This window comes from Rhea americana, unplaced genomic scaffold (assembly GCF_003343005.1).
Source record: "Rhea americana isolate MKP2758 unplaced genomic scaffold, rheAme1 scaffold_326, whole genome shotgun sequence".
NCBI classification, from domain to species: Eukaryota; Metazoa; Chordata; class Aves; order Rheiformes; family Rheidae; genus Rhea; species Rhea americana.
The window spans coordinates 235,507-246,734 of NW_028186453.1; the positions used below are offsets into that span (position 1 = coordinate 235,507).

Below are 11,228 nucleotides of genomic sequence, written 5' to 3' on the forward strand. Positions count from 1 at the left end.
GCTGGCGCACCACGGCCGGGCGCCGCGCCTGGAGCTGCCCGCTGAGCGGCACCGGCTGGTGGTGAGCGCCGCGCTGCGCCGCCCGCCGCGCCACGGCCGCGGCCCGCTCCTCCTCTACGTCCTCGACGTGCTGGAGCTGCCCGACCCGGTGCTGCCCCAGCTGCCGGCGCTGCTGAGCGCCGCCACCCCCGCTGCCGCCGTCCTGGTGGTGGGCAACAAGGTTGACCTGCTGCCCCGCGACGGCCCCAGGCACCTGGAGCGGCTGCGGCGGCGGGTGGTGGCGGCCTGCGCCCGGGCGGGCCTGCACGGGGCCCCGTTGGCGGGCGTCCGGCTGGCCAGCGCCAAGACGGGCTTCGGCCTCGAGGGGCTCGTCAGCCGGCTGCAGCACTCGTGGCGCGCCGCCGGCGACGTCTACCTGCTGGGCGCCACCAACTCGGGCAAGTCGACGCTCTTCAACGCCCTGCTGCGCTCCGACTACTGCAAGTCCCGCGCCCCCGACGCYGTCAGACTCGCCACCGTCTCGCCCTGGCCAGGTCAGGGCCGCGCCGCCGTTTTCGGCGCCCCTGCCAGTCGGGGATGCTCCCCGGGCTAGGGAGGGGGGGCCGGGAGCTGGACTCGGGAGGGTCTGCGGGCTGGCCGTAGGCAAAGCCGTGCCGCGCCGCCCGCGAGCGGGACGGAGCGAGGCCRCGTTGAGTTGCTCTTAATTCCACTGTTGGAGAAGCGCGAGGTGCCAGCCACTCTCCCGAGAGCAGGTTCGGTGCTTCCACAAAGGGTTAGCTGTTTGCTTCGTGCTTAATTCCCCTGCCRACTTTGCGTTGCTGATTTTCCCCCCAAAGTTGGAGGACCAGAGGGGTTTTTTTGTTACTGTTCTTGTTGCTCAGAGCTTAAATGCGCTAGGCAGTAAGAYTTATTTAAACGTTTGTTTTGTTTGTTTTTTCCAGGAACAACACTCAATCTGCTAAAATTTCCAATCATTAACCCCACCTGTGACAGGATATTCCGAAGGCAGGAGAGGCTTAATGCAGAGGCAGAAAAAACAGAAGACCAGCTGAGTAATGAAGAATTAAAGTACCTTAATCACCTTAAAAAGCAAGGTTACTTAGTGGGTGAGTGTTGTCTGACAAAATGTATCCCCTTCTGTCCCGATGAAATACTGTTTTATGGGAAGGGTTGTTAACTCCTTGATTTACTATAAAGTCCAGCTATTGACGAGTAATTTCTTCCCACTCTGAAGCCGCTCATTTTCGTGTATTTACAGGAAGAACACGCTAGCTACAATAAGCAATTTCCAAACAGACATCGAAGTTACTCTAAGCAGTTTTCATCCCAAGTAATGTGTGCAAGAGCTCTAGCTTCTCCCAAAGTAGTATCGTTAGTATTTCTTTTGAGTGCTTGTTTTTCAGCTGTCACAGTCATGGGGCCGAGGCTTCATCTGTGCTGTGCACCTCCGTTCAGTTCAGATATTGCAGTGGATTGCAAGAATGCTGCATAATAGCACGTCTTTCATTCCTAAAGGAGGCAAAGAAATTGCATTTTAATGGTGACATTTTGTTAGCAGGCCACAGTAGCTGCACATCAATTTAATATGTGGCCTAAAAAAGAGGATTGCCAAAAGATGTTTTTGACTTCAGGAGCCTGAAATGTCTGTGAAATCTGCAGTCACCTGTGAAATGGTAGTTTGGATCATCCTTCATTGCTCTGTATCCAGAGCAAAGATAAGACACAATCGTTCATGTTTAAACGGAGGCACGGCCGTGTCTGGACACCTGTGTCATAAGACTGATGTAATGATTACACAAAGCAAGTCTAAGAGGAATAATCCATTTTCCCTAAAATGAAAAAGGGACCTTGTTGGACTGTAGCACAGTTTGCATGCATCTAGATAGTTATGTCTTTGAAAGCTCAGGCCCCAAAATTAAAAGCAGTCTCCTTTATAGTTCCAATTAAAAGAAATGTAAGGTAATAAATTAATTACCAGGAAACTTTTCATTTTAATCCAGGAAGAGTCGGAAGAACGTTTCAACGGCCGAAGCCTAGCCCTGTGGTTGACTTTGACCCTGACGTGCTCTCGTACAGCGTGGAYGAAGATCCCAGCTATTCGCCTCACAAGCACAAGGAGAAGGAAGAGTTCACATACAATGAAGTAAAGGATGCTCGCTGGTGTTTTGACACACCAGGGATCGCAAAGGAAAACTGTGTAGGTACTTTGTGGTGGTGCTGTCACAGGAGATTGGGGTTTGGGAGGACTGTCCTGCCTTAGTTGGGCACATGCAAAAAAATCTGTGCTGCACTCCTAGGTTTAGGAATCTTTCAGTTTGGGTGACTGTGTTAAAGGGTAGGGGAATTTTTTGTTTTTTTCTTGTTTGTTTGTTTTACCTGCTGTGTTCTGAGTGATGTACGCTGTGATCTTCGCAAAGGAACTGTCTGGGCAAACTCTTCTAACGTTTAAATGAAGAGAAGTAAATAATATTGTTACAAGCAAGTTTATACCAGTGTTGCTCAAGGAAGCTTGCGTTGTTTTAGCTCTGCCGGCCTACTGAACAAGGTGAAGTTATCGCGTTCGGAGCATTAGGAGAATAACTAATACTGTGTAACTGGACCAAATCTCTGAGAAAGACCTGAAGTGTCTTCCCATCTTCCTGAAGCCAACAGGCCCCAGTATGTGAGGCCTGGCTCTGTTTCAGTAGAGCAGCAGCTCTGAAGCTAGTGTTGATGTATTACATGTGTCTGGAAAAGATGTGTTTGGATTTTTGATTGTTTTGTTATTTGTGCAGAGCTGAAGGTCATTCTTTTTGGGAGGATTATAAAGTTTAAGGAAGTAGAATCATAGAATCAGTAAGGTTGGCAGGGACCTCTGGAGATCATCTAGTCCAACCTCCCTGCTCAGCAGRGTCACCTAGAGCATCTTAGACAGGGTTGCATCCAGGYGGGTCTTGAAGATCTCCAGAGAAGGAGACTCCACAAGCTCTCTGGGCAACCTGTGCCAGTGCTCCATCCCTCTCCCAGGGAAGAAATTCCCCCTCACGTTCAGGCAGAACTTCCTGTAGKAAAGTTTTAAAGAGGATGAAATGCAAGAAATATACTGAGGCTGCATAGCAAGAGCTACTACTAGTTTTCTAATAGATGTTTTTGCCAGATCATAACCTGCTTTGCTACGGCTCTTCGCTCTCTGTTGACTGCTAAGCATCTGGTTAAAAGGAGTCAGGGGCTTGGAGCCCTGGCTTGGTAACCAGAGAYTGGGCGTGTTCTTCTGAAGTTGAGTAAGTGTGGAAAATGAGTGGGTTTTCCTGCATCCAGGAAATTCGCAATAACGTTTCTGATTCTTGCTGTGCCTTTGGAGAGGGAGTATGTGTCAAGTTTCAGATMAAACTTTGTTTCTAAAGTCAGTGTTTGCTCTGGCTGGACGAGAAGCAGGGTGGTCTGTGTGCCAGATTTTGGGAGGGGAGATTTCCAGTTATGGGTGGGGGGAGTTTTTTTTTTTTTTATATATTTTGGAAGAGGAGGGAGGGAAAGCAGCTGTTAATGTATTTGTCCATGTTCGTTAGAGGTTTGTTTACAGATGCTTCTGCATACTTTCTTACATAGCCAAACTTTTGGAAAGCATAGCAAAGGGTAACTCTCAAATTGTGGTTTAAGCATTGCCAAACATATCACAAAACCTGCAGCTGGCAGGGCAAAGTCCCTGGTGTTTCAGAATCCATGGTGAAAGCTGCTGAGGCTTTCAAATTCAAGATCAGCTGCTTACCAACGTAGGAAAAGCATCTGTTTTTCTGGCTGCATCGCAACCCTTGTGGCTCAGCCTTTTAATGAGATGAATCCTCATGGCTAAGTGAACTTGAATTCTCATGAGGCTGTGGCATGGCTGGGGAGCACAGCTGGAAGCATTTCTGCTGTTGGTTCCCAGTGTTTAGGGAATGGATGCTGGACAGATAAGCCAGGGGAAGCAAGGGAAGGTAGAAGAGAGGAAGACAAAGCAGCAGGAGCATTTGGGAGCTCTTGAGGATGGGATTGCTCATTTCACAGTGTGAAGTGGCACTTTGCTTGCACTGAAACACTTGAGACTTGCAGCCAACACCTGATTTGATGACGCGCCTTATGCAGCTAGCTAAGTAGCTGTAGCTAAAGGTGGCCTCTAGCTGTTCCGCAGATGGCTGTGCTCATGGTAAAGCACACTGAATGCAAGTAAAGATTTTCCTTGTCAAAGACCATATGTGGACCACGGACTCAGTTGTTTTTGTGGTCTGCACTCTTGGTATTGCAGGCAGAGTTGTTAAGAGCGTGAGCAGGTTTTAAAAGAGAAAAAAGATGAGCAGCTTTCCAACTGAGGGTGAACTGCATACTTTGTAGTGCTAGTTTGTAAATCATGTGTGAGCTAGATTCAGCGAGACCAGAATTCTCAAATCCCTGGTCTAGCAGGCTGCTGGCAGCTGCTGGACTTTGTTATGGACCTTGCATTGCCATGCAGAACGCACATACCCCTACCTCCTCCTGTTTATCACTTACCATGTCTGGAGAACTGTTCTGTTAGATGTTCTCCACACTGTTCTATTTGATCCTTTTCCTCTGTGAAGTACTAATTTCATTGTCCCCTTTGAAACATCTGGAATGAATTATGGCTGTGCAATTTTTTTTTGCAGGTTTTGAATCTTCTGACAGACAAGGAAATAAAGCTGGTTTTGCCAACGCATGCCATTGTTCCACGGACCTTCATCCTCAAGCCAGAAATGGTCTTGTTTTTAGCAGCCTTGGGACGTATAGACTACTTACAGGTAGGAGGGGAGAAGATTTTGTGAGCAATTGCTCCAKCTCTCATTATAGTACTAAAAGATAAATGGCTGTCTGGGTAGTWTTCAGCCCCTTTCCTTATCTGCTGCTCTTGAAATGATGAACCTGTTAATTCAGCACTGCATAAAGTAAAAGTGTCTTAGGATGAGAGTTGCAGCTGAAGGGTCCGATACTGCTTACCGGCCTGGAATAATTGTATTGTGTAACGCTGACTGCTTTTGAATGCTCTCCAGCACTTTCAGCTTGGTGGGCTTTCCRCGACAAACAAATCAGCACAAAGCAGGGAGGGGTGAGGCAGCTCGGATCCGAGCATGGCTCGGTGAGAGTTGTGTTGGATATGCAAAGTGATAGGAAAGGATGCCTCTGACAGGAGAGGTCCGCCACCTCTCAGACTAGATAACTGCAATGAGTTTGTTCCTGAGAACGAAACTTTGAGGAAAGACATCTTTTGGGTGGTTTGCCTGAGCTGATCTGCCTGAGGCAGATACAGCAGGGGCTGCAGTGTCGGGGAGGCTTCAGAGTGGGATGGTGAAGCCGTGGATGGAAACTCAGCTCTGTGATAAACCCTGGCTGCTCTGCAGTGATGCAGAGGCAATGACCTGCCCTTAGGCACGGAAGAGATGTCACTCAAACAGGCTTCCAAGGTGTAGGAGAGAAATGGAGCATGAGAGAGCAGTCTGGGGTCCTTTTCTATTATCATAAGTAACATCCCCTCCTTTTGATGTACATCAGGGAGAAAAACCCGCCTGGTTTTCTGTTGTGGCTTCTAATCTGTTGCCAGTCTACATTACTACCCTGAGTAAAGCAGATGCCATCTATGAGAAGTATGCTGGCAAGGAGTTACTGAAGGTAAGAGATGGAGGTGCTGTCATGGGCTCTTGATTGCAGGTAGGTCATCCTGCCTTGTGAAGTGCCCTGTGATTGATTGGGGGGGAAAAACAGCACGTGCCAAGAGTTTTGTTTGCTGGGACTCCTAGGGTGGCAGGAAGGAGATTGTTGGTGCAGAGCGTGGACCACACGGCTGTGGCGGAGCTGGGAAAGACCGCCCTAGCGAGGCTGCGGTGTGCTTCTAGGGAGAGCTGACGCATTTTCGGCACCGCTTCTGTTTCCGGCGTAGAGGCTGATTGCAGGATTTGCCCTGCTTGTCCATGCTTGCTTGGCCTTTTTTGAATAGCGGTAGAGTACTGGCAGCAGTGGGGAACTTTTCTATGGCAAACTTCAGAGTGGGGTTTCGCAGCAGGTTGTAGTCGAAAAACATACCTTTCTCGTTCCTCACCTGCTGGGTCCTCTGCATCCTTGCGTATTTTGTCGCTCTGATGCTTTCCTTCATGCTGTCACAGACCACATGGCACTTGCAGGCTGGTCAGGGATAGGGTGAACTGACTTTGCCTTGGCAGCCTCCTTCCTGCACGTTTTGAGAACAAGTGTTGGCGCCAGCTGGGTCCTGCAGTGAACGCTCTGTGTTTGCTCATCTCTGAGTTCCCACTGGGTTGCTCTGGATGTGATCATGGTTCTTCTCTTGGCAAGCCTGGAATAGCTTTTCCAGGGGTATCTGAGACAGCTCTTGCTTGAGTAAAAAAGGTGTAATAGTTCCGCTTGTGTCTTGCTCACCAGTGTAACTTAGGAGTTATGACGCATCTGGTAGCTGTTAAACCCTTTCTCCTTGTTTTGATGTTAGGTTCCTATGGGTGGCGAAGAGCGAATGAAGGAGTTCCCCCCGCTTATCCCTCAGGACATTACGCTGGAGGGAATTGGTACCACCGAGGCAGTTGCGGACATCAAGCTTTCCTCCGCAGGTAATTTAATGTTTTCTCATTACAGTTTACTATGCGGGATCATCAACCTAGAAACATCAGTGGGAAGAGGGTTCCAGCCCTGCTTCTTGCTTGGAGCAGAACTATCACYGCCACAGTCAGAACAACTGTGACTTTGTCTAGCTGAGGCTTGGCAACCTCCAGGAGCAGAGGGGGCTGCACAGCCTTGGTTGTACGTGATGATTGCATTTGAATACTTCATGCTCCTTCTACCAAACAAGTACCGTAATATCAGCAGTGGCTGTAACACTGTGCGGGCTTTTGGATGAGTGAAAGGGAAGGRTCTGTAGACTGGAAAGCTCTTTCTTTGTGTCCCTGGTAGTTCCCACCATCTCCAAGTTCGCCAGGATGAGATGTATTTTTAGTGCTGCCTTGTTCTGTCAGAGGGCTGGATATCACCTTCTCAACTGGGTTTCTCAAAGAAATCAAGTGTGGGTAGCTCAGGTAGTTTTTAACCAAAGCGGGAGGCACTGAGTTTGTGCGGGTGCCCTCGTTCCATTACGAGTGACCCTCTTTGCTAACTATCTGTTTTTTGGCTCTGCAGGCTGGGTGGCAGTGACAGCTCACGCGCAAGAGAAACTGCTGTTGCGAGCCTACACTCCCAAGGGAACCGCCTTGGTGGTGCGGGAGCCTCCGCTTTTGCCGTACATCTGTAACATCAGAGGTGCCCGGATCGCAGGCACTGCTGCCTATAGGACCAAAAAGCCTCCTTCCCGGGTAGAAAACCTGAAGACCACAGGGAGCAGATAGCAACCAAAGTCCACATCTTTTGCTGTCTCAGAGGAGAWGATGATGGTGGAGGAAAAAAAGCCTCTGGAGAACCTCCTTGCTTACTGATGTTCAGGAGAGCTTGGACTCCCTTTTAAAACACGAGCACGTTCTAGAGAGCAGACCTGGAGGGGGAAGTAAAGCATCTGCTTCAGGACTCCGCGAGCCCTGGTCTGACTACAGAACTGCAGCCATCTCAGATGAGCTGAGTGATTGGTCTCGGGGAGAAGCTACATTTCACCTCCCTCAGGGTACCAGCCAGTGTCGAAGAGTTCCTCTTCCCCTCTCCACCCCCCTTTAAAATACAGGTTGGAAACTCATTTGCCTGCCCTAGGCTGGCTCTGTGCTGCTTCTAGAGTAGGACTACATCTGTTTATAACAACCAGAAGTTAGGTCCTATCAGCCCTTCAACATCTAGAGTAGACTAGGCAGTACATCGCCCTGCTTTTGGAGATGGGAAAGGTGAATAACAAAAAGCAGGGCTGCTCACACGTGTGGAGAGGAAGCTTCTGCAACTCACTGCTTTGATTTGATCTCTAGCTTGTTTGAAGGTTTCTGAAACTGGGTATGTAATAAAACCTTTCAAAGATGTTTACCTAGTCTCCTTTTGAGATCACTGGCAAAGCACTCTTCTGCAGGCGTAACTGGCCCGCTAACTACACAGATGCACCAGCAGGACAGCTTGGACTGAGAAGTAATTTGGAAGATGTGCAACGATGCCTTTTTGTCAGCCTGTGCTGCAGCTCCATTTAGGCAGATCAGCATGGCCTGTCTGCAGAAACACTGAAATGATGTTCCCAGCCAGAGCAAACAACAGGCATTTGTTTTTTTACTTAAGCTGGTACACAGCCATGTGCTGTTYTGTGCTGTGAGGAGACCCTCTGTCATGCTAGTAACGTGTTTAATTCAAACATGGTGGGTGTGGGAGAAAGCAGCTGGAAGCACCTCTTCTGCTAACATCTCATTTGTGGAGGTTATGTGCAACAGTCCTGGGAAAAGCAGATGTGGAAAAAAAAACAAAACTCCTCCATCAGCTAAACTTGGAAACAGGAAAAGGGTCTGGTTGTGAGCTGTTTCGGCTAGCTTGACAAATATAAAACAGGATTCCCCMAAACATTCCTCCACTGCTGTAAGTCTGGGAGAGGTTAGGCACAAAAATATGTTCGTAATATCAGTCGGGTACATTYCCGACAGATACTAAAGCTTGACACGTAGAAGGTTGTAACACGGAAGCAATTAGCTTGATAGAAGCCTAGAAACGTCTTTTATGAGCTTGTGGGGCTGAATTATGCTAGAGCTGAGGACCTGGCTCTGAAACGCTTCTCAAAGCGGGAGCTCGTGTCTGTTTTACGCCTGAGCTGGACAGCCTGAAAAGCAAGGCAATGTTCAACGTGTCTGTGGACTAGAGCTAATTGAATGTTACCATGAGAGCCAAAAGCAAAGGTGGTTTGAGTCTGTGTGCAAAAAAAAACACGGCATAAGGGAAGGACTAGGAAAGCTCAGAAACCCTGGGAAGATCTGTCCTTCGTGGTTCTCCCAGTGTTCACCACCCGGGTGCTGTTACTTATAGCTGCTCTGAAGGAGTGGAGACATCATCTGGAAAAGGAGTGTTCGGAGGRTATTTGCTGGAGAGCAGAGCAAAAGTTTGGTCTTGGCCCAAAGTGGGGTGCATAAAATACAGGCAGGACCCCACGGGACGGGTGTCAACACCCAGCAGCTAAAGCCAGTGGCAAAGCCTCCGAGAGCCGAGGCAGCGCCCCGGCTTTCCCTTGGAGCTCGGGGAACGGCAACGTGCAGGGCCAAGCCAGGCACTGGAGGGTCGCGTCTTGCTGCTGCCCCGCACACAGCGACCTGCTGCTGCGGCTGGGAGCCCAGGATCGTTTGCTTTGGCGCACGTCCGATCTGGCGTTGATTTGCCGGAAAAAAATCAAACGCAGCTTCCGTTCCCTGCCCAGCGGCGATTCGCTTGTCAGTCCCTAGATTGGGACTCCCAACCTAGGAAAAAGGCTTTCTTTTTTCTTTTTTCTTTTTTCTTTTTTCTTTTTTCTTTTTTCTTTTTTCTTTTTTCTTTTTTCTTTTTTCTTTTTTCTTTTTTCTTTTTTCNCCGGAAAAAAATCAAACGCAGCTTCCGTTCCCTGCCCAGCGGCGATTCGCTTGTCAGTCCCTAGATTGGGACTCCCAACCTAGGAAAAAGGCTTTTTTTTTTCTTTTTTCTTTTTCCCCAATGGTGAGAGCAAACACCCAAGCAAAGCTCACTCTCAGATTTTTTTTTTGCCTGCTTTTACGGGCCCAAAGCAGCCTGTCGTGTGGAGATGGGCGCATCGGGGCTGGGAGCCAAATGGGCCAGACGTTTCGAGCATCTGCTTCCTGACGATCTTCCTGTGATTCACAGCTCGTAATTCCCTATAACCTCCTCTCGCTGGCGACTGTCTTTGCACGGCATCGCTGGGGGCAGAGCGGAGGCTGAGAGCAGCTCTGTGCCTCGGTCAGTGCTGGAGGAAGGAGGACTACGTGACCCAGGTCAGCTCTTCAAGTGACAAGGAGACTTCTTGGCCGGCTGCAGGTGAGGACTTGGCGATAACTTCCCATGCCATGAGTATTAGGTGCCCCGGTGCTGCTCTAGCCCCAGCTCCGAATTATTCTGTGCCTCAGGTTTTCAACCCAGCCTCATCAGGCAGCACCAGGTCATGAAAGGGGGGGGGTCAAAAAGAGCCCTCAAATTGTCGCAGGGTCGTTCTGGACAGCTCTGAGCAGATCCAGGACTTGATGCCTTTTGGAAACAGCAGAGCAGAAAGGCAAGAGATGGGAAAATAATAAATAAGAGACATTTATTAAAACTAGGTCCCTCAACCCAGCAATGGGTAAAGGGCTCAGCTGCCTTTTTGGTTTTTGCTCCGTAAGTGCAGGGCTCAGGGCATCCAAAAAGCAGTGCAGGTAGCAGAGCCGGATGAGAGGGCAAGGTAGCTCCTGAAGTCTCCACTTCAACCAAAAATTACTCCTCGGTGGCAGTTTCACCTTCGGAGTCCCTGCTGAAGACACTTGTGGGAGGAGGGGGGGGGCACGCTCTTCTGGAGGTGGGCCTGCTGCTTCATGACCAGCCTGGGCATTGCCCGCGTGCTTGTGTCCACCAAAGGAGCAGTCACTATCTTCCTGCTGAGCTTTTTGCCCCTGACTCTGCTTTAGTTGTTTGCAGCAGAAATAAACCCAGCTGTGACCTTCGTCCGGCCCCTGGAAAGCACCACCAAGAAAGTGGTATTTTGGGGAAGGGTTTTGGCCTGCTAGAAACAGCTTCTCCCTGCCTATCCTGTGACTGTCTGCTTGTGCCAGCACTGCTAAGCTTTAAAACCAAACCAACCAACCATCAKGACCCTGGCATTTCTGTTCTCGAACTTTGCTCGATCCAAACTTTGGTGTACCTGCAAACCTAAGTAATGTTCCAGCCACGGGACAGATGGAAAATGAGTACGTTTCCAGAGCCGTTGTCCCTGTCTGCAACCAAGCTGGTGCACGTGGCATCTAGGCGCTGGCTCTGCAAGACCACGCTGGCTTGACACCTGCTGCCTTTGCTGGGCTCGAAGAGCTCTGTCCAGTGCTCGCGCTGCTGCTGTTAGATAAGCATAGCCATTAATGAGTGGTAAAGGGAAGCCACAAATTCCTTAATAAAGTTTATTTAATCATAACTATGCTTAGGAAAATACACTTGTAAGGGTTAATATAATGCAATTTAGTTTAACTTTACACTACATTTTGGACAAAAGACTTATACGTGTTTTAGGTAAAAACAGGATGTATGATCTGGCTTGTTTTACATCTATTACAAAAGTAGAAAAGGCTGTCATGCACTACAGTAGAGAAAGAGCA

At 49.2% G+C, this 11,228-nt stretch overlaps 1 protein-coding gene across 1 annotated transcript; it reads left to right on the forward strand.

Moving 5' to 3' along the window:
• Position 1: 1 nt before the first annotated feature.
• Positions 2 to 7,962, forward strand: NOA1 (nitric oxide associated 1; the record flags this gene model as incomplete). Its single annotated transcript, XM_085310815.1, has 7 exons — positions 2 to 533; positions 942 to 1,106; positions 2,001 to 2,197; positions 4,638 to 4,769; positions 5,518 to 5,634; positions 6,464 to 6,581; positions 7,144 to 7,962. Coding segments are annotated over 7 exons (1,467 nt in total), but the record flags the coding sequence as incomplete, so codon positions are not given.
• Positions 7,963 to 11,228: the final 3,266 nt, after the last annotated feature.